We start from the raw sequence: 24,349 nt of genomic DNA, 5'->3' as shown, positions 1-24,349 counted from the left end.
ACATCCATTTGACCCTGCTCTCCCACTCCTCAGTTTATACCCAGAGGACTTAAAATGAGCATACTACAGTGATGCAGCCACATCAGTGTTTATAGCAGTACAGTTCACAGCAGCTAAATATGGAACCTATCTAGATGCCCTTCAACAGATGGATAAAGAAAATGTTACCCAGCCATAAAGAAGAATGAAATTATGGCATTTGCCAGTAAATGGATGGAACTAGAGAATACCATGCTAAGTAAAATAAGCCAGTCCCAGAAAACTATAGACCAAATGTTCTCTCTGTTATGTGGATGCTAATTTACAGTAAGGGTTGGAGCAGGGATAATTAGAGGTACTTTGGATTAGGCAGAGGGGAGTGAAGGGAGGGGAGGGGGAGCCGAGGGGGTATGTGGGATAGCAAGGATAGTAGAATGAATTGGATATTACCCTATGTACATACATGATTACACAACCAAGTGTGATTCTATATCATGTACAACCAAAAGAATGAGAAGTTATACTCCATTTATATATGATGCATTCTATGTCATTATAACTAATTAGAACAAAAGCAAAAGCCAAAAGAAAAACCAAACAAATCCCCACCCCAAAAACTCATCTGCTTTGTCAAATTCAGTTGAATTATATTTGTTTTTTAAATAATCTACTTTATAAAACAAAACCACCACATTAAAAACCAAAGCTACTGTCTCGTCCAGCGAGTACAATGAAGACTCGGCTCTCAAATGAAGTTTTAAGGTCTTTATTTTTATGGGAGAGCTTCTGAGCCGAGTGCCTGGTTCTTCCTCCTCCTCCACCGCCGCCGTCTTCTTTTTCTTCTCTTGTTGCGCAGCTCTCTCTCTCCTTCTTCTCTTGTCGTGCAGTTTTCTCTCTTCTTCCTCTCTCGTCGGGCCGCCTCTCCTCTTTTCTCGTCCCGCAGCTGCTGCCTGCCCTCCTTGCCTTGCTTGCTCTGCCTTGCTTGCTCCCTCCGCCACGCAAAATACGCAGCTTTATGGGATATAATAGCCAGTCACCTTAATGGGTCAGGCGTTTGGCTTGTGGAGACTTAATGGTGGGTAATGAGGACATGTACTGATCACGAGCTAAGCACAGATGCGGAGGAGATCAGTCAGCCAATAGAAAGCACTTGCAGCTGGGCTTCTCGGTGCCATAGGGCGAGGCCAGCCACCACTGTGGGCCCTACAGGGCAGCTGGCCTCCAACCAGCTACCACATCTATTTTTGGCTAGGTATGTACACATCGCATTTAAGAAAAACTGCTGCAGTGTTATTTGCATAACATTCAAACTTCTGATCAGAAGGTAATCACAATTTAAAAAGGACAGATTTTCAAATATTGGTTTATATTTTTAAATAAGAAATACAAGCTATAGTTATTTTTACAAAGTAACACAGATAAATGAGTAATGTGTTAATTCATAGTCCAATCTTCAAATGAGAAGAGTGAAACAGAAATGCATAGGTTTTCAGTGTATAGTTTGAGCTGGACATGGTGGCATGTGCCTGAAATCCCAGCGGCTCTGGAGGCTGAGACAGGAGCAGGAGGATTGCAGGTTCAAAGCCAGCCTCAGCAACTTCACTAGATCCTAAGCGAGTTAGCAAGACCACGTCTCTAAATAAAATATAAAAAGGACTGGAGATGTGGCTCAGTGGTTAAGTGCCCCTGGGTTAAATCCTCAGTACAAAAAAAAAAAAATGTAGAATTGAATTTCAGCAAATGTACATACACGTGTTTAACTATATGCCTATTAAAACTTAGAAAATTCCCCTCATCCCAGAGAATTTCTTTGTGACTTTTCTAGCAACCTCTATCTCCTAGAACTTCTTTTATGATTTTTTGATTTGCATTTCCCTGATGAGTAATGTTATTGAACATCTTTCATATGCTTATTAGCCATTTGTGTATCTCTTAGGAGAAATATCTTTTCAAGTCTTATGTCCGTTTTCTTGAGTATTTTTTTAATGATTTGTTAAGAGTTCTTCCTATGTGCTAAATACAAGTTCTTTATAGTTTGCCGATTAGCTAGTGAACTACAAAATGTTTTTATTTTGACTAATTCCACTTTATTCTTTTTTTTTTCTTTTAATCTCATCACTTATGCTTTTAGAGTCATATCCAAGAATGGTTTTCCCAACTCAAAGTTATAAGGATGTACACCTATATTTTCTTCTATACTATATATGTTCTTGAACTTTATATAAATAGACTTATAGAATATGTACTCTTTTGCACCAGGCTAATGTCTTTAAGATTCATTCATGTTCATGCATTTATCTCCAGTTTGTTTCTTTGTCTTATGGTGAAGTATTGAAAGTGGTGGATATATCATAATTCGATAATTTATTTTTCTGGACATTTATGTTATTTCTGTCTTTTGGCTATTGTGAATAAAGTGTCTGAACTTGGACTGCAAGTCTTTTTGCATATGTATATACATACATAAATACACATACATATTCATTTCACTTGGTTATATGGAAGCAAATTTTAACTTTATGTAAGGAATTGCTAAACAGTTCTTCAAAGTGATTATATGATTTTATATTTTTGATACTGATTTATGAGAGTTATAATAGCTCCCATCCTGCCAACATTTGGTATGGTACATCTTTTTAGTTAAAGCCAATTGTAGTTAAACCAGTGTGTGGTTTAACTTAGATTTCTCTGATGACTAAATATGTTAAAGAATTTTTCAGGGGTTTTTTAGCCATTTGATTATCTTGTTTTAGAAAGTGTTGGTTATGTGTCTTACCAATTTTTTAAAGTGTAGTGTTTGCCTACTTATTGATTTTAAGAATCCTTCATATATTTAGGACATATGAATGTGAATAAATTTGGTCAGATACATGTACTGAGAATATTTTTTTCTCAGTCTATGGCTTGTTTTTTCATTTCTTTATTTTTCTCTTTTCTTTCTTTTTTTTTGGTAGATGGACACAGTACTTTTATTTATTTATTTTTATGTGGTGCTGAGGATAGAATCCAGTGCCTCACATGTGCTAGCTAGGCAAGTGCTCTACCATTGAGATATATTCGTTTTCTTAATGAAATCTTTTGAAGATCAGAGGTTTTTGATTTTTGTGACGTCTAATTATTTAGTTGTTTTTAAAAAAATGAGCAGTATCTCCTTGTGTCTCTTTAACAAATTTCTTCCAACCCCAAGGTTATGAAGAGGTTTTTTGTAAGTTTTCTTTTAGGGCCTATCTAGTTTTAGTTTTGTGTTTAGGGCTATCATACATTTTATACATTATTTGTATATGCGATTTGAGATAAGGCAGAGATAACATCTTTAAATAATGTAGTGTCTTTATTAGGAATAATATATCATTTGTGAGTATCATGGGGCATGTTATTTCAATGTTCTTTGAAGGTAAACAGCTTAGCTAACTTCTATGACCTACCCATGGGTTCACCTGGCATTCCTGTTTATCCTAAAAGCTACAACTCAGCAATCTCTGAGACCTTTTGCATATTCTGAGTCTTCCAATTAGGTATTTTAAAAATCTGTTTGTCCATTACACCTCAAACTTAGGTTTAACTTAGTATTGTTATTTCCTTTCCTTTGAACTGTGTCTCTCTCTAATGATGGTGGTAATGTAGTTTAACTGTTTGGCCAACTATTTGGTATTATATACCAAGCATATAGCTAAGTGAAGTGAAGAACTTGGGTCCAGATAATTTCAGTAATTTTTTTTCTGTACTCCATTTAGAAATCTTTAGAAGCATAAAGAAAATTACTTAGTCATACTAATTTTTCCATAAGAAAAGTCATGGAATTTCTGAAGTAATATATATAAAAACAATGTTTAGGGTAAAATTACTGTTTTTTCCAATAAAAATATAGTGATTGATGCTTAATTTGACTGTTAAATTTTTGTTTCTAGCAATAGTTAGAAATTTTTATTTAAATTATCATTGCCACGGAATTATATTAACTTTTTCCTAAATGAGGAGAAGGATTTATTTTATGTTATGTGTTTTTAAATATAATGTATCTGAAACTTGGAAGGTTTTTCAAACTCTTAAAACTGGGATTATGATTTTCAGTTTAATAATTAGTTAATGTACTTTCTTTTTTATTTTTGTATTTTGAGGTGTTGGGGATCCAGTGCGGGGCCTAATGTTTGCTAGGCAAGTGCTCTACCACTGAGCCATAGCCTCGGCTACTACTTAATACTTTGTACTGAGCTAAATGATCTAAGGGATATAAACACATATAGGTCCTCAAAGAATGGTTCTGTAATTTGCAGAATAGGATTTGACTCATGTTTCTTTTCTATCTCAGTTTTTATATTTCATAAATTAGTATTGCAAGCTTTTTTTGCACCTTAAGCCTTTCCAAAGGAGATACTGAAATTGAGTCGTAGGTAGCCATGTTAAATAAACAAATACATATTTTAGGACCCTTATTATTTGAATGATTTATAATCTACATCTTTATAGTTATAAAGTCACATTTTCCAACCTTCCTTTGTAGCCTGTGCATATGTAAAAGAAAAGATTTAATATTGTGATGAGTCATGAAATGAGTCTTTGAAATTAACTTGACCCATCTTTCTTTAGAGAGCTAAAATAGGGTTGCATATGCAAAAGACAGCAGAGATATTAAGAGCAAAGAGATCCCAGTTTCACAGTAGAAGCCTAGTAAACTGTTAGTTGACCTGAGTTTGGGAAGACAGAGGGATTGTGGAGATTGGGTAAAATTACACTCTCATCCTTAAAGGAAGAAACTCCTACTTAGTGTACCCTATTTTTACTATGCACGAATATGGACCTGATTCTGATTATTTTTATTTTTCAAGAAATATAATTATAAATAAAACTGTATGTGTATACTTTTTGTTTAGGCAGATTAGTTATGAATATGTGAAGCAAAAAAAAGAGAAGCGCCGTGGCTAATTTCTGTGGCTCTGATTACTTTTTTAATCAGATTGTAAACATGAGAGGATTAGTAATTCTGTAGAATTTGTTGTACTTCTTCCAAGCATCCAAGCATTATTTTTTTTCCATGAAATCCACCCAACCACTTTTAAAATTAGATTTACCATAATTTGTTTTTGTTTTTGTTTTTGAGACTGTCACTTACTACTTTCCTCAGATTGATATCAAATTCCTGGACTCAAGTGATCCTTTTGCTTCAGTCTCCTGTGTAGCTGGGACTACAGGCACTGTGCCTAGTTCTCTAATTTGAATTTTTAAATGGAAATGAAAGTAAATTATAATGGGGCTAGTAGCACAAAGTATTTAACATAATTTGCTGCTTCAAATTTTGAAACTCCTATACCTAGGTGAAAAAAAGACAGTATTTTATTGATATCAAACAACAATTTTTGAAATCATGTGTATTATTAAAACTATCTTAAAACAATGGTTAAATCATGGTAGCGAAGCTCTAAGTATCGTCACTCCTTCATCTAGTATCACTGTGAGATGAGATATTGACCCAATTTTTAATTATGTTTTAGATTATTAGAGACGGATAGTAAGTCTTTAAGATCTGTAAATGGGTCAAGAAGAAATAGTGGCTCTTCTCTTGTATCAAGTTCATCAGCCTCCAGTAATCTGAGCCACCTCGAAGAAGATTCTTGGATTCTTTGGGGAAGAATTGTTAACGAATGGGAAGATGTACGCAAAAAAAAGGAAAAGCAAGTTAAGGTATTACGTTTTTATTGAAATTTTTCCTGTCATCCCAAAGGGTATCAGGTATAGATTATTAGAGAATTAGAAAAAAAAAAATCAGATTCTAGTGATTTCCAAGCTCTGTATAGTGAAGAAATCTGCTTTATATGTTTTCATTTATTTGTGCTTCATGAAGTTTTTGACATGTAGGTATCAGTTGTTATAGAGGTGCTGAAAATGTAGAAATACATAGTCGAAAAATTTTTAGAAGTTAAATTCTATCATTTTATTTTTGTTTTTGTATTTGGAATTGAACCCAGGACCTCATGCATGAGCACTCTGTCACTGATCTAAACCCCTGGCCCTTTTTATTTAGAAACAAGATCTCACTAAGTTGCCCAGGTTGGTCTTGAAGTTGTGACCCTCCTACCTCAGCTTCCCAAGTAACTGGGATTACAGGTGTGTGCCCCTTGTCCAGCCAAATTCTCTCATTTTATAGATGCAGAAATGAAGTTGTGATATCATGCATCCTTGAATTGTCAGTATTTTTCTTTTCTGCCTTCAGTAGCACTTTGAAATGTGATGGGTATGGTGCCATGATTCACAGCTCTGCAGGCTATCAAGTCCTGAATACCTTTAGAGGCAGAACTCTCAGTGAAATGGCCAGAATTTATACATGGCTTTGTAGCCCACCCTCTCTGTATAACCAGAACAGGATATGTCCGAGAGTCAAATCTTATCCTTGGTTAAAAAGTTTCCCAGTTTATTATAAAACTAGCTTTGCGAATTGACAAAGTTTTCTACTCTATTCCAACTGTCCCCCATCCCCAAATAAGTCATCTTTGGCTTTATAATGTGAGACCTGTTAAATAATTTGGTTGTAAAATTTTACTTTTATTTTATTTTTTAGGAACTTGTTCGTAAAGGGATACCCCACCATTTTAGAGCAATAGTTTGGCAACTTTTATGCAGTGCACAAAGTATGCCAATTAAGGATCAGTATTCAGAACTCCTGAAAATGACCTCACCTTGTGAAAAACTGATTCGGAGGGACATTGCTAGAACTTATCCTGAACACAATTTTTTTAAGGAAAAAGATAGCCTTGGACAGGAAGTTTTGTTCAATGTGATGAAGGTAAGTCCTATTTGTTTATTTTTTAAATGAAGTGAATTCTCAAAAGACTGAAATTATACGTTTCCCATGATGAAGCATGAAATTCCACAATAAGTTGCTTTGACAATAAAACTGATTTTAGCATAATTTCTATTGTAACTTTGCTGCTACAGTACTGTTTAATTTAGAGAACTTATTAGAAAATTCATCACATTATTCAGCATTAGTTGACAGTAAATAAAGTATTATATTAATCATAGACCATAGAGAGATCCTTTATGAAAATGGTCTGTTCACTTTCTGGGATTCAGGTGTCTCCCAGCATGGCTGCATTCATGTCAGCAAAATTTTCTGTTTGCATTGGCTTGAATTGTTAAGAGTGCTTAACCCTTGAAAGATTTTACCTTTTAAATTTTTTATTCAGCATTGCCTTTTCCCTTCCCATAGATGCTTTTTCTTTCATTTTTCTCTATGAATCACAGGATTTCTTATTAAATCATTTTAATTTTGCTTATGCTTTATCATAACCCTACTCTAGTTTCTTTTCAGATACAACTTTTATTTGATTTTTAAACTCTGTTACCTTACTGAGTACAAATTCCTTCATCCTTAGCAGCTGCTACTTTCTAATTGGAAATTGTCAAGGGAAAATTTTATGTAATAAAACATTGGATTTTTAAACATTTATAGGATAACATCTACAACAAGTAAACAAGAGCTGTTCTTTAAAAATGGACTTTTAATAATTGTCTCACCAATTTAAGGTTTTTGGAGAAGAAAGCTATAATATACCATGCAAAGTATTTTGAACACCATATTTTACTTTTTAGGCATATTCTTTAGTGGATCGTGAGGTTGGTTACTGTCAAGGAAGTGCTTTTATAGTTGGATTATTGCTTATGCAGGTAAGTTAATACAAGTATTAAGTGTCTAATTAAGTTCTTTATTAAGGTTGGATTGAAGAGTTTAAAAAGCTTTATTTTTATTAGGTATAAGTGGATATTCAATATTTTTCCCTAAAGCCTAATAATTTGAATAGTAATATTTTAGTTTGTACTTTGAAAGATGAAAAGTGTTGAAATGATGTACAATAATAGTATCTTTCATCAAATGAAATTTTAACAACTTTTTTTTTTCCTGTGGTACTTGGGGATCACATACTCTGTACCACTGAGCTACATCCTCCACCCCTGAACTTCTCAATGCATACAGTTGTAACTGTAATATTTCTACTAAAGCCTGTACTTACTTTTAAATCTTGTCAACATTTTATGGGGAGTAATATTTTCCCAACCAAGGATGTGATTAAAGTGATGATATGAAGCTCTTATTTATGTTGTTTGACATCTTTGGGATTTTGTATAGGAATTTTATATATCATGGAGCTATAGTCTTGTTATGTATATCTTTCTAAAAACTCTAAAATAGTGGTGGTACTCAGCCACTTCTACTGTTCCAGGGATATAACATGGGCAGTCACTTATTTAGGGATGGATTTGGATGGAATAATTTTAGAATTTAGGGGCAGAACAGTCATAACTCTGAAGGGAAATGGCATAATAGTGTTATTGCTTTAGCTTTGTTGATTTTTATTTTATTATTTTATTTTATTTTAGTTTAGTTTAGTTTTAGAGATCCATCTTACTGTTTAGTCTCAGAATTTTTCTCCTGGAAAAGAACCTTGGAGATAACTTGATTTGAATCACATAGGCTGGGTTTCGCATCACAGTTCTGCACTAACTTTATGAACTTAGACTAGATTATTTAACCTCTGAATCTTAATTAAATAATATTTTCTATATTCAGATTCTTTGTGAGGGTTACATGAAATAATATATGTAGAAGTCTTGCTTGGTGTTTGGCATGTAGAAGACATGTAATACAAGTTTAGTGACTTTCATGAAATCACGCATCTTGGTAGACAAGAGTAGAGCAGGAGTGAGAAACTTTTTTTTCCTGATACTTTAATTTTCTAACTGTTCATTTTACCTGGTTTTTAAAAATGTGTGTCAGAAATGTACACACACACACCTGCCCTCACCCCCTCAGAATAGAACCCAGGACCTTGTGCATGCTAAGCATATGGTCTGCTCTATCATGGTATGCCCCCAGCTATCCATATGTCTTTTCTGAGTAGCATAAAACCTGGTGTCAGAGATACTAAGTTGTTAATCAAATCAGCTTATTCATATTTTGTATTATAACATAAAAACTGCTTCTAGTGATTATTGCAGGTATTTGTCCATTTCTAGGTTGAACTTGGTTATAGTTAGTATAATACAAAACTAGATATGTTAATGTTGAGGTTCCACAAAATTCTCTCTTCATTTGTAACTGGTCAATATTAGTAGGTCTTTCACTGTTGAACTCAACCATCCTTATCTTCAAGTCTAGTGATTTTTGTCACACTTCTGTTCTTTTTGCCTTTTTTTTTTTTTTTTTTTTATCAGCTCCAGAGTGAATGTCTATAGAGCAGTTTTCCCATACTTACCGACTGAGTCTCACACCAGCTGCCTAGCTCTCTAGAAGCCCTAAGGCGCTAACCACACATTCCTTCAGGGTGCTGCAGGCAGTGGTGGTAGTGATATGAGCATCAGCACCACCATCGAAGTCATCAGTGGCATTTCAGTGATTGATTTACTCAGTGTTATTGTCAGTGGCAGCCAGTGAGCCACCACAACAATAATCTCTTAATAGCCCAAGGCCACAAGGTAAAAAGTGTGGTGGAGCCAGATTTAAAAACCCCTCTCTTTGATTCTAAAGTTTATGATTTTATACTTATATTATGTATTGTCTCCCACAACTTCAGTTTAGCAATGTAACTCAGAGAGTTTAATAAAATTTATAAAGTTAGTACATGTTGTGTAAAAGTGGTTTAAAGTGCTAGATATGTTTTGTGTTTTTCTTAATGCTTCTATAAAATTAGGTATATTATACCCATTAGACCTTTGCAAAGACATGTTGTCAACTCAGTGTCAGAGAAAGTATGCAGCATCACATTGATGAAGAACTTTGTTGTCATGAATTTCTTTCTAATAGAAAGGAATGACTATAAAACAGCTGGATGGTAGTTCTTCATATTTAAATGTGTCACTGAGTCTCATGCTTTTTCATTTTCTCATCATCATTTCAATCTTTTTGAGAAAGACCAGCAATAACTTTTTTTTCTACCTCCTGTTGCTCTTTTATCAAATCATCCTACCTTATATTTAAAACATCACCACTTAAAAACAGCAGCAGCAGCACCAACCCTCTCCCAGTTCTCATATCAGTGTTCTTGCAAAGGGGAGAGGGAATGAAAGTTTTTGGGTTGATTCTTGAAATTGAATATAGAACCAGTAAAATTTGCTGATAGATTGGTTGTGGGGTAAAGGAGGAAGAAATCAGTGATGACTCAGGGTTTTTGAGCAGAAATTCATTGCAACAAGGAATGGCAGGGTAGGAAATTAGATGAGTGGTTTGAGATATGTTGGACTCCAAATGGAGATGTTAAATGGGCAGTTGGAAATACGAGACAGGATTTGGGGAAAGGTTCAGGATTATAGGAGAGACCAGAGGCTGTGAAAATGTTTACAGATGCAAGTGGGGTGGTAGAAGTTACGGCATGAGTTAGAAAGTTCTTTTCCTTTTTTTTTTTTGTTTGTTTTAGTTATAGATGGACACAAAACCTTTATTTATTTATTTAGTGGTGCTGAGGATTGAACCCAGTGCCTTACACTATACTAGCCAAGCGCTCTACTACTGAGTTACAACTCCAGCCTGGGAAAGTTCTCTTCTCTATCCTTCTTTCCTTCCTTCCTTCTTTTCTTCCTTCCTCCCTCCTGCCTTCCTCCCTCCTGCCTTCCTCCCCTTCTCCTCCCCCACTTTTTCTTTCTTTCTTCCTCCCTCCCTTCCTTCCTCTGGGATTGAACTCAGGAGCACTTAAACACTGAACCACATCCCCAACCCCTTTTTTTTTAATTAAAATATTTTTTATTTTTACAGACACATTTTGATTCGTTGTACACAAATGGGGTACATCTTTTCATTTCTATGGTTGTACACAATGTAATTCACACCATTCATGTAGTCATACATATATATAGGGTAATACTGTTTCATTCTTCTGTTTTTTCATCCCCACCCCTCCCACCCCTTTTTCCTCTACACCATCTGAATTTCCTTCATTCTTCTCTTCACCCCATTACCCCCCACCTCGTTATATATTGTCATGCACTATTCAGAGAAAATATTTGGCCTTTGGTTTTTTGGACTTGGCCTATTTCACTTAGCATGATATTTTCCAACTTCATCCATTTACCAGCAAATGCCATAACTTTATTCTTCTTTATGGCTGAGCAATATTCCATTGTGTATATATACCACAGTTTCTTATCCATTCATCTGTTGAAGGGCATCTAGTTTGGTTCCACAATATAGCTATTGTGAATTGAGCTGCTATAAACATTCATGTGGCTGTGTTACTGTAGTATGTTGATTTTAAGCCCTTTGGGTATAAACCGAGGAGTGGGATAGCTGGGTCAAATGGTGGGTCCATTCCAGGTTTTCTGAGGAATCTCCATACTGCTTTCCTGACTGGCTGCACCAATCTGCAACTCCACCAGCAATGTACGAGTGTGCCTTTTTCCCCACATCCACACCAACACTTATTATTGCTTGCGTTCTTGATAATAGCCATTCTATAATTGGAGTTAGATGAAATCTTAGGGTGGTTTTAATCTGCATTTCTCTAATTATTGGGATGATGAGCACTTTTTCATGTATTTGTTGATCACCTGTATATCTACTTCTGAGAAGTGTCTGCCCATTTCCTTAGCCCATTAATTGATTGGGTTCTTTGTATTTTGGATGTAAAGTTTTTTAAGTTCTTTATAAACTTTGGAGATGAGTGCTCTGAAGCGTGTGTGGAAAAGATTTTCTTCCACTCCGTAGGCTCTCTTTTCACATCATTGATTGTTTCCTGTGCTGAGAAAAACTTTTCAGTTTGAATCTATCCCATTTATTGATTTATTTCTTACGCTATGGGGGTCTTGTTAAGGAAGTCCGATCCTAGGCCGACATGATGGAGATTTGGGCCTACTTTTTCTTCTATTTGGTGAAGGGTCTCAGGTCTAATTCCTAGATCCTTGATCCATTTCGAGTTGAGTTTTGTACAGGGTGAGAGATAGAGGTTTAATTTCATTTTCCTGCATATGGATTTCCAGTTTCCCCAGCACCATTTACTGAACAGGCTATCTTTTTCTCCATTGTAAGTTGTTGGCTCCTTTGTCTAGTATTCGGTTACTATACTTATGTGGGTATGCCTCCGTGTCTTCTATCCTGTACCATTGATCTACCTGTCTATTTTGGTGCCAGTACCATGCCGTTTTTGTTACTATTGCTCTATAGTAGAGTTTAAGGTCTGGTAGAGTGATAGATACCTCCTGCATCACTCTACCTGCCCAGGATTGCTTTGGCTATTCTGGGTCTTTTGTTCTTCCAGATGAATTTCATGATTGCTTTTTCTGTTTCTGAGAAATGTCATAGGGATTTTAATTGGAATTGCATTAAATCTGTATAGTGCCTTTGCAAGTATGGCCATTTTGATAATATTAATTCTTCCTATCCAAGAACATGGGAGATCTTTCCATCTTCTAAGGTCTTCCTCAATTTCTTTCTTCAATGTTTTGTAGTTTTTCTTGTAGAGATCTTTCACCTCTTTGGTTAGACTGATTCCCAAGTATTTTATTTTTTTTTGAGGATATTACGAATGGAGTTGTTTTCCTCATTTCCTATTCAGGTGTTTCATCACTTATGTATAAAAATGCTTTAGATTTATGTGTGTTGATTTTATATCCTGCTGTTTTGCTGAATTTATTTATGAGGTCTAGAAGTTTTCTGGAGGAGTTTTTTGGATCCTCTAAATAGAGAATCATGTCATCAGCAATAGTGACAGCTTGAGTTCCTCTTTTCCTATTTGTATGCCTTTAATTTCTTTAGTCTGTCTAATTACTCTGACTAGTATTTCAAGGACGATGTTGAACAGAAGTGGTGAAAGAGGACATCCCTGTCTTGTTCTCGTTTTTTAAAGGGACCCAACCCTTTTTTGTGTTTTACTTAGAGACTGAGTTGCTTAGGGCCTCACTAAGTTGCTGAGGCTGTCTTTGAACTTGAGATCCTCCTGCCTCAGCCTCCTGAGCTGCTGGGATTATAGGTGTATACCACCACGCCTGGCTAAGATTTTTTCATTTTTTCCCAGCTGCTTTGTGCTATCTAGATACAGGTATAAAGCTGAATTTATGTAAGAATGGAGTTTTGCCATTTGGTATTATAATGGAGAAAAATACGAAGTAAGTATGGATTTAAGCTAGTGAATAAATATAACAAAATGGGTAGCAAAGTGAGCTCAGCAGAGTTGGGAACAGGAAAGAGGTAGTATAGCCTGACAAGGTCAATAAATTAAGTACTTTATATTAATCTTCATTGGTATCCTAAGAAATAAGTGCTATTATTTTACCCATTTGATTGGTGGTGAAACTGAGCAACAGAGAGATTAAATAATTTGCCCAAGTCACACTTTAATAGTGGAGAAAATAAGATTTCTATTAAATTCAGAAACAGATTTCAACCCTTGCCATGGTGCTAGAGCTTGAACTTATAAAGGCTTATCAGGCTTATTGGAGGAATACAAGACAGAGATCCACCAAGCCAGAGAATTAATCTTCATGAAAATGACAAAGTCGTTGGGGGAAGGTGGCCCAAAACTCTGTGGATGCTGGAGTGGGGGTGGGGAAAGCCTAAATGGGTAAAATCTGTTAGCATGTGTTTCAGAGAACAGGGAAGGTTAATGCAATGGCAATGGCTATGAGTTTCAAGGAGTAACTCCTAGCCCTGGCTCTTTCTGGTACTGTGGGAGAGAAAATAACCACCCTAGGGGAGAGCCAGAATTTTAGCTAAAGGAAGGGAAGAATATTTAGAAATGAGATTAAGGTTATAGGTAGAAAATTGGGAATGGGGTCAAATAGGAGAACAGATGAATTATATAGGATTAAAAGTTCTGGGATCTTGGACTTCTTATGGTGATTGACATGAATCAGTGATGCTGTAGAGCTTGAAAAGATGAATAGGAATGGTCTCTAGGGCAGAATCGTGACTGTGTTAGCAGGAAGGAAGAAAGTATGTGTGGGTTTTACCAAAGGTAACTTGGTTCCTATCCATGGCTATGTCAAGGCAGAAAAAATATATTGTCATTTACAACATCTTCAGTAAGACGAATGCCAAGAGATTCTTTAGGTTGTTCTTTTTGAAACACACTGGTATAATATGAGTGAGAGAATTAGCAAATTTTATTATTTTTGAAAGATGGCTTAACCATTTGCATAATGTTACTGCCTAAATATTTTGAATGTCTTTGTAACTCCTTATGGAACTCACACTCATTATTTCTTCAATATTATTTCTTAGTGATTTACAATCAAAATGTGTAATTGATACCTTTAAACCCCAATTACAGATAATTTGAAAACTAATTTCATAAGTTCTTTAAATATTTATGTTATATAACTCCTCAGAATTCTCAAGCTTTCCATTTCACTTAAAAAAAAAATCACATGGTGGCCTCTAAAATCTTTGTTGTTATTTCTTTTTCATAATCTAACCTGCACTCAAAATGACGACTTCATTGCTGTTTTGCTGTTCTGGGATAGAATCCAGTGGCTCTCTGCCACTGAGACAGGGTCATGCTTAGTTGCCCAGGCTGCCCTCGAACATGCAGTCCTCCTTTTTTTTTTTTTTTTGTTTGTTTGTTTGTTTAAAAAGCAATGTAAGTTTAATCTGATCACATTATTTTCTCATTCTCTCATTTGGCATCTGCTAAGCACTTCTTGTATAGACTTTACTAAACTTGAAGTAGTAACTAAACTGGAAGTCTATTTACTAGTAAACTAGTTACTACTTGAAGTTTAGTTACTACTAAACTTAGGCCTCTAATTTAGTAGTCTCCTGTTTGCAGTTCTTTGAGCATTCTGGCCTGACTCCATCTCAGGACTTTCCTACTCTTCTGTCTTCTAGGAATATTCTTACCTCAGATGTTCCCTCACTTTCTTTAGCATTTTGCTCAAATGTTTCCTTATCAAGGGACTTTCCTGTCCTACATAAATAGTAGTGTGTCTCCTCAACATTCCCTGTCATCCTACTTGATTTCCATAGCATTCATCACCATTTGACAAATGTATGGATTAATTTATTCCATGTGCTGTCTGTTTCCCCCTACTAGAAATTTCAGGCTCCTTGAGAGTAGATATTACATGTTTTTTTGCTTTGTTTGTTTGGTTTCGTTTAGTACTGGGGATTTAATCCAGGGGCACTTAACCATGGAACTATATATCTCCAGCCCTTTTCATTTTAAGGCAGGGCCTTGCTAAGTTGCTGAGGCTGGCCTCAAACTTAAAGTCCTATTGCCTCAACCTTGCAAGTCACTGGGATTACAGACATGCACCACCACACTCAGCTGAGATTATGGGTTTTTTTTGTTCATTGATATAGCCTCAGAAAAAAGTGTCCAACTCTTCAATGAACATTTTTGGTTGAATTATTGAATTAGGCAATTTGAGACAATTGGTCTTGGAGGTTAAAAGATTTCTCTTTTTATTCTTAGAACAAGAGCTTAGAACATCCTGATTCTTACTAGTCTGTTGCTCTTGACGGTGCTGTGTGTGGCCTCTCTAAATAGTGTTTATGGTTGGATGGATACTTGGTTTAAGTATAAATTGATTTATTTGTGCATCATAGATTATTAACCTGTGTTACTTTTGTCTACTAATGCAGATGCCAGAAGAAGAAGCTTTCTGTGTATTTGTTAAATTAATGCAAGATTATAGACTTCGTGAACTTTTTAAACCAAGTATGGCAGAATTGGGCCTTTGTATGTACCAGTTTGAATGCATGATTCAGGTAAAAGTGCAGTTTTATGTTTTTTATCATCTTGATCTGTGTAACATCTCAGATCAATGTTGAAAGCATTAAAAAAAGTTAAAAAAAAAGTGTTTTAATCGATAGTTAGACTACAGTTTAAAAGTAGACTGCAGGGGCATTCTACCATTGAGCTACAGTCTTAGTACTTTTTACTTTTTATTTTGAGACAGGGTCTCATGGATTGCCCAGGTTAACCTCAAACTGTAATCTTCCTGCCTCAGCTCCCAAGTAGATGGGATTACAGGCGTGCACCACCATGCCTGGCTTCCAATTTTTTTTTTAAATATTCAAGTTGACAAAAAAGCATAGAAAATATAAGACAACTGTGTATTCACCAACAAGCTTTAATGAATATTAACATTATATCATATGGACACTCAACAGTATTCATGGTTGGATGGGTACTTGGTTTAAATTAATTTGGCTATAATTCAGTTTTCTTATTAACAAGTCAAATGTTATGGATATCTGCAAAGTTCCAACTCTATATCCTTTTCCCCTTCATCCCTTCTCAGGTAGTAGCCATCATCCTGGATATGTCAGTTTCTGCAACTCAGCTTTTCCATGTTATGCTTGACCTAATCTTTGTGTTTGGTATAGGTAATCTAGTATGTAGGCTAAACTAGTATAATCTAGTGTATATAATAATCTGACTTTTAAAACACTCAATTTAACTATGTTATAACTAGTTGTTTTCTTCTCTTTAGGAACATCTTCCAGAGCTCTTTGTACACTTTCAGTCTCAGAGTTTTCATACCTCTATGTATGCATCATCCTGGTTTCTGACTATCTTTCTTACAACTTTTCCATTACCAATTGCAACAAGGATATTTGATATCTTTATGTCTGAGGTAAGCTAATGGGCAGACTAGAAGCAAGAGCTGAGCAAAGGGATCATTGGGTTAATTAGAGCAGGGCAGTGAGGGGAGCAGTAAGGGAACTTACGTGTTCCATGCTAAACTACTTCTGTGGATAATCTCATTTAAACCATGTAACAGCCCTATCAGGTGGATGCTGTACTATCCCCTTTTGTTAGATGATAGCTGAAGAAACAGAGAAAGGTTAAAGTAGCTTGTCTGTCTAAACTTGGCATGGTATTGCAAAACTGGTAATCCCAGTGACTTGGGAGGCTGAGGCAGAAGATCACAAGTTGAAGGCCAGCCTCAGCAACTTTGTGAGGCCCTAAGCAACTTAGAGAGGCCCTGTCTCAAAATAAAAAATTAAAACAAAAACAAAAACAGAGGACTGGGGATGTGGCTAAGTGGCTAAGTACCTCTGGGTTAAATCCCACAGTACCCAAAAAAAAAAAAAAAAGTAGCTTGTTTATAGACCCACACATACATGTATAGTAACCAGGTTCAGACAAGGCAAATAAATTGTAGAATCTAACTCTCAAACTTGTCTATCATTTCCTGACTGATACATGGAGAATTAGTGAGAGGTAAAATCTGCCATAATATTATCGCAGTGTATCTATTGTCCAAACAATAGTAAGGAATAATTAGTATAATTTTCTTATATTCTGTGAACACATTGCAGATTGTCTTTTAAGTGTGAATGACGTGTAATGATCCTTTGTCTTTTATTCTCTGGACCCAATTTTTTTTTTTTTTTTTTTTTTTTTTTTTTTTTTTTTTTTTTTTTTTTTTTTTTTTGCCATGCTGGGGATTGAACCCAGGGCCTTGTGCTTGACAGGCAAACACTCTATGAACTGAGCTATATCCTCAGCCCCTGAACCCAAATTTAATTGTATTAGTTACATCTTGGCAAGATCAATTTGTATTACCTATCAAAATTGGTTTGGATTGGAGTTGGCAAACTCTGGTTCACCCACTGATCTGTTGTCACCTGTTTTTGTAAGTAAAGTTGTCTGGGAATGCAGTCCTGCTCATTTATGTGTTGTCTATGTCTGCTTTCGGGCTACAGTGGCAGAGTTGAATAGTATGGTAGAGGCCCACCAAGTCTCAAGTATTTGCTGTCTGACTCTTAACAGAGTTGGCTAGTCCCTAGTTTAGAACACTGAATATTTAGTTTAATATTATTTTGATGTAGTTTTTGTTGATGAAAATGTTAAAACAAATTTGACTTTATTTAATTTATTTCACCAGGGTTTAGAAATAGTGTTTCGAGTAGGATTAGCACTTCTTCAAATGAATCAGGCAGAATTAATGCAACTTGACATGGAAGGAATGTTACAGGTAAGTCAGTTCATGATTTCTTGTATGTCTTTAGATTTTACTATTAAACAATAATAAATGGCACTTAGTGGTTTTTCTTTTACTATATTTTAGCACTTTCAGAAGGTCATTCCACATCAGTTTGATGGTAGTCCAGATAAATTAATCCAAGCAGCTTACCAAGTCAAATACAACTCAAAAAAAATGAAAAAGTAAGTATTTTATATTTTCCATTTTATTTATAGGGGTTTGTTGAGGAATATAGGAAATTTAATGAAAATGACAAAACATGCTAGTGATAACTACATTTTTCCTCCTTAGGCTATAGAACTTTACAGTTTTAATTGGTATTATGGTGGTGCTGGGGATTGAACCCAGGGTCTTGTGCGTGCTAGGAAGCACTCTACCAACTGAGCTGTATCCCCAGCCCTAATGGCTTCAATATCAAAGTTAATGTTGGAATCTCACACTACTTTTAATAGTTGATTATATGACCACTTGTACTACCTTTGAACTCCTGGTTTCCTTTCCATATTGACTGGAGTTATGAACGTAGTACATGTATATATGTTAATGTGCTGCTATTATTAATATTTACTGTTACTATTTTGCTCATGGGGATTGAACCCATGGCCTTGTATGTTCTAAGTATGTACTCTACCACTGAACTGCACCCCATCCCATTGTGCAGTTATTTTAAAACCACTTCAGTGGTGTGGTTCCATTTATTGATACTCTTTTCTTCTCATTTTGACTGGAGTGTCACTTAAGTCCATGAGTAGCATAGCCAGCAAGATAGATGATGAATTGAAAATTTAAAATTTTATGTGTTATATGTTACCTGTAATTTTTTTGGTACGTATTTTATAAAAGTTTAAGATAAACATTCTTGGATCATTTTGGTTTTGTTTTAATACACATAGGGTAAGTATTAATTAAGAATTATAGCTGCTATTCTTCCAGCTTCCAGTACTTAAGTGATTTTTAACCTGAGGTCATAGTAGGCATTCATTTTTTTTCTTAAAGAGTACATCTTTTATATATATTTTTTTAGGTGTAGATGGACACAATATCTTTATTTTATTTTTATGTAGTGCTGAGGGTCAAACCCAGTGCCTCCTGCATGCTGGGCAAGTGCTTTACCACTGAGCTACAACCCCAGCCTAGTAGGCATTCTTGACACTATAGTTTTTATGGTATAAAATGCTTTAAACTAGGGAAGGGGAAGGAGAGTGCTGGGGTCTGAATTAGAATAAGATATATTCCATGTTTGTATAATTATGTCAAATGGATTCTACTGTTATATATAACTAAAAAGAACCAATAAAAATAATAGTAGCATCATATGCTAGCAGTTATTATCTTTTCTGCTGCAACATGAAATTATATTATCATTTACAACATAACTCCCTTAATTAACTCCAGAAAGTTAATTAGAATATGAGTGAGAATAATATTTCTTAGTTATTTCTAATTGACAAAAGCAAGCCAATTCTTGAGTTTCAACTCTTTTTAAAAAATTTGAAATTACCTGTGACATTTTTAATAACCACTATCATACTGAGAAATAGACCAAAAGGCTGCTTTGTTCTATAACAGATAATAACTTAAGGAGTCACCTTGATTTTTGCCTCTTGGTAAAACTACATTTAAATCACACTAGTCAAAAAGATTATTTTACTTTAAAAATATGATAAAGAATGAGGTTTCAGCTGAGCGCTATGGTGTGTACCTATAGTTCCAGCTACTCTGGAGACTGAGGCAGGATAATCACTGGATCCCAGGAGTTCAGGCCAACCGTTGTAATAGAGCAAGGTCCCATCTGAAGATAAAAGAGGAAAACTTAAGAATGAGACTCTTAATCTTCCTGGTAACTGAACCTCTTTTTAGAACTTATCATCTGTATAGTCCATTTCTAAAATTCTAGCTATCCTGTTTACTTACCAAACTTCTGACCCTCTAGTTCTTTCACTCCCTTACTCACAATCCCTTTTCTGCTTTATCAAGATCACCGTCTAATGTTCAGTAGTCTCTTACCTGAATAAGTATACCTCCTTTACCCTTATTGTAGTCTGTATTCAAATAGCCAAATATTATTGTGTAGTTTGATTGTGACAACTGTTTCCACTGTTCCTACATGCATATTTATATTGACTTTAATTTTCCTATTCACCACAGTAGTTATTTCATACTTTACTATTCTTCCCACGTTCCCATCCCACTGCATACCCTTAGTTAATTCCCTTACTGTTAATTAATTAACCACTATTATCAAAATTTGTCATTTCCCTGATAGACTTAGCTATATTCCTTTCTTCCTTTTTCAAAATACATTATTTTATTCCATTATGATGTTGATTCAGAATACAGGCTCATATTCATTCCCATCTTTTTCAGGCTCTTGTCCCATTAATTATTCTTTGTCTTTTCTCTTTAACCCCTTTTCTTTCAGTTTTACTTTCTTCAGTCTAAGAAGGTAAATTTAAGTTCTGATTTATAAGTTAAAAAAAACCTTCCTCAGTGTATTATTCCATTCTTTTATGAAGCTTAACTGTGAGGAAAAGAATAGTTTTTACTCATTAGCTTTAGATCATATTTTATCTGACTTTTTTTCCAATTGAGAAACTTTTTTTTTAACCAGACTCTGCTTAAATTTATTTATTTACAAGAGAAATAAACTGCATTCATCCACCAGCACTGGTTAAAAGAGAGAGACAGAGAGAGAGAGAATCGGAGCACCTCAACCACCGTCTCTCTGTCCTCCCTGGAACTGACTCTGGCGCAGCTTTTGGAGGCATTTCATGTCTGACAGCCTCCCCTTTCCCATTCCCTCACACTGCCAGAGGAGAGCTGTGATTGTGGCCTTGAACATGATGCTGGGTTCCCCTCTCTAATGCCCACTTGGGCTCCAGCAAAATGCATTTGGCTTTTTATCTTCTTTCCCCTCTTGAGCCTCCACAACACTGCCCAGTGCACATCCTGGTTTGTATATTTTTGTGCCTGTATTTCAAGAAGGAAAGCAGCGGGGCCAAAGGGTACAGTGTTTCAGATTTTTAAATTGCCAGTTAGGTTGTACTGATGAAACTTTTTCAGTTGAGAAGCATATAGAAAAATAGAAAAATAAACATGCAAATGCTTATCTTCTAGACTTAACAGTTGTTAATATTTTGCCATATTTACTTTTTTCTTTCTTAGCTACTTCAAAGTAAATTATAGAAATCATCAACACTTTATTCCCTAATGCTTTAATATTGATTGCTATAAAATAAAGGTATTTATCTCCTTTACCACTTAATAATAATACTGTAATATTGCTGAATACCCCATCTGAGTTCACATTTCCCTAGTTGTGCCAAAAATGTCTTTTGCCATTGATTATAGTGCATTTAGTTGTTCTATCACATTTCTTCTTCTCCTCTTGTGACTCCCTCCAGGGCCTCCCACATGCTAGGCAAGTATTCTACCACTGAATTATACACATCCTGCCTTACAACCATTTTTAACTCTTTGTGCTCGCCTTTACTCTTCTTGAAAACTACTCCTTTTGAATTTTTCCTTTTTATTCATTCTTTTAAGAAATACCTCTTGAGCTGGGTGTGGTGGCACGTACCTGTAATCCCAGCAACTTGGGAGGAGGCAGGAAGATTACACATTAGAGACCAACATGAGAGGCCAGCCTCAGCAACTTAGTGAGACCTTGTTTCAAAAACAAAACAATGCAAAAAAATGAAAGGAAAAAAAAATTCTGGTATGTAGTTCAGTGGTGAAGGGCCCATGGGTTCAATCTCCAGTACGAAGGAGAAAAAACAACAAGAAAAACCTTCTTGAGTATCTAGTTGGTGCTGACATTGTTCTAGGTTCCAGAAATGAAATTTTATATTTGCTTATAAAGCTTTCATTCTGTATAGTGAGGCAGAAATTAAACAAAATTACATGTAAGATGGTGATACGTGTTTGGAGAAAGACAGTCTGGTTAAAGAAACCAGAGGATGATAAGTGGGTGACATCCTTTTTAATTTTAATTTTATTTTTCTTCCCTATTTTCATTGATGTATTATAATTATGCATAATCATGGGATTCATTGTTACATATTTTTACACTTACATGATATAACAGTATAATTTGGTCAGTATGATTTCCCATTATTCCTCCTTTCTCTTCCTTCTTCCCTCCCCCGGTCTCTTTCCTTGACTGTACCATCTTCCTTCAATTTTTTTGAGGCCTCCCCACACCTTTATTCTTCTTTTCCTCTCTAGCTTCCATATATGAGAGAAAAACATACAACCCTTGACTTTCTGAGTTTGGCTTATTTCACTTAACATAATATTCTCAAGTTCCATTCATTTTCCTGCAAATGACAGAGTTTCATTCTTTATGGCTGAATAAAACTCCATTGTGTATATATACCATGTTTTCTTATCCATTGACAGACATCTAGGCTGGTTCCATAGTTTGGCTATTGTGAATTGTGCTGTTATTAAGATGGGTATGCATGTATCACTGTAGTATGCTGACTTCAATTGTTTTAGATAAACACTGAGACATGGTATAGCTGGGTTATATGTGGTTCGATTCCTAGTCTTTTGAGGAACTTTTATACTGATTTCCATAGTGGTTATACTAATTTACAATCCCACTGACAGTATAAAAAGTGTTTCTTTTTTTCCCCATCCTCTCCAGATTTTTTTTTCTTGTTTGTATTCTTTTTTTGTTTGTTTGGTTTTTGGTGCTGGGTATTGTGCACGCAAGGCAAGCACTCTAACCAACTGAGCTATATCCCCAGTCCTCTCGTTTGTATTTTTTTTTAATTCATTTTTATTGTAAACAAATGGGATACATGTTGTTTCTCTGTTTATACAAGAAGTAGAGGCATACCATTTGTGTAATCATACATTTACTTAGGGTAATAGTTTTTGATTCATTCTGTTATTCTTTTCTCTCTCCCCTGACCCCTCCCACCCCTCTTATCCCTCTATAGAGTCCCTCTTTCTCCATTCTTCCCCCTTCCCACCCCCTATATGTGTCATCATCTGCTTATCAGTGAGATCATTTGTCCTTTGGTTTTTTGAGATTGGCTTATCTCACTTAGCATGATATTCTCCAACTGCATCCATTTGCCTGCAAATGCCAAAACTTTATTATTCTTTATGGCTGAGTAATATTCCACGATGTCTGTGTGTGTGTGTATATATATATACATATCCCAGTTTCTTTATCGATTCATCAATTGAGGGGCATCTAGGTTGGTTCCACAATCTGGCTATTATGAATTGAGCAGCTATGAACATTGATGTGGCTGTATCTCTGTAGTATGCTGATTTTAAGTCCTTTGGGTATAGGCCAAGGAGTGGGATAGCTGGGTCAAATAGTGGGTCCATTCCAAGTTTTCTAAGGAATCTCCACACTGCTTTCCAGAGTGGCTGCACTAATTTGCAGCCCCACCAGCAATGTACCAGTGTACCTTTTTCCCCACATCCTCGCCAACACCTATTTTTGCTTGTATTCTTGATAATCACCATTCTAATTGGGGTGAGATGGAATCTTAGGGTGGTTCTGATTTGCATTTCTCTTATTACTAGAGATGGTGAACATTTTTTCATATGTTTATTGACTGCTTGTACATCTTCTGTGAAGTGTCTGTTCGTATCCTTAGCCCATTTGTTGATTGGGTTATTTGTATTCTTGGTGTAGAGTTTTTTGAGTTCTTTATAGATTCTGGAAATTAGCGCTCTATCTGAAGTATGAGTGGCAAAGATATTTTCCCACTCTGTAGGCTCTCTCTTCGCATTGCTGATGGTTTCCTTTGCTGAGAGAAAGCTATTTAGTTTGAATCTATCCCAGTTGTTGATTCTTGCTTTTATTTCTTGTGCTATGGGAGTCCTGTTAAGGAAGTCTGATCCTAAGCCAACAAGGTAAAGATTTGGACCTACTTTTTCTTCTATAAGATGCAGGGTCTCTGGTCTGATTCCGAGGTCCTTGATCCATTGTGGGTTGATTTTTGTGCAGGGTGAGAGATAGGGGTTTAGTTTCATTCTGTTACATATGGATTTCCAGTTTTCCCAGCACCATTTGTTGAAGAGGCTATCTTTTCTCCATTGCATATTTTTGGCACCTTTGTCTAGTATGAGAAAATTGTATTTATTTGGGTTTGTGTCCCTGTCTTCTATTCTGTACCATTGCTATACCTGTCTATTTTGGTGCCAATACCATGCCGTTTTTGTTACTATTGCTTTGTAGTATAGTTGAAGTTCTGGTATTGCGATACCCCCTGTTTCATTCTTCCTGCTAAGGATTGCTTTAGCTATTCTGGGTTTCTTATTCTTCCAGATGAATTTCATGACTGCTTGCTCTATTTCTGTAAGGTACGTCATTGGGATTTTAATTGCAATTGCATTGAGTCTGTATAGCACTTTAGGTAGTATGGCCATTTTGACAATATTAGTTCTGCCTATCCAGGAACATGGGAGATCTTTCCATCTTCTA

General features: G+C 35.5%; 1 protein-coding gene across 16 annotated transcripts in view; it reads left to right on the top strand.

The window, feature by feature from the left end:
- The window catches only part of EVI5 (ecotropic viral integration site 5), a 263,393-nt gene that overhangs the window by 87,756 nt on the left and 151,288 nt on the right, over positions 1-24,349 (top strand). For all 16 annotated transcript variants that reach the window (XM_079146326.1, XM_079146338.1, XM_079146331.1 and 13 more), the window contains 7 exons: positions 5,469-5,658; positions 6,533-6,757; positions 7,567-7,641; positions 15,542-15,667; positions 16,396-16,539; positions 17,797-17,886; positions 17,980-18,077. In XM_079146326.1, coding sequence (XP_079002452.1) covers positions 5,469-5,658; positions 6,533-6,757; positions 7,567-7,641; positions 15,542-15,667; positions 16,396-16,539; positions 17,797-17,886; positions 17,980-18,077 — 948 coding nt within the window. The remainder of the gene's footprint in view (positions 1-5,468; positions 5,659-6,532; positions 6,758-7,566; positions 7,642-15,541; positions 15,668-16,395; positions 16,540-17,796; positions 17,887-17,979; positions 18,078-24,349) is intronic.

Source organism: Sciurus vulgaris (assembly GCF_902686455.1).
Source record: "Sciurus vulgaris genome assembly, chromosome: 1".
In the NCBI taxonomy this organism is placed as follows: Eukaryota; Metazoa; Chordata; class Mammalia; order Rodentia; family Sciuridae; genus Sciurus; species Sciurus vulgaris.
This window is presented reverse-complemented; position numbering and strand designations above follow the sequence as displayed.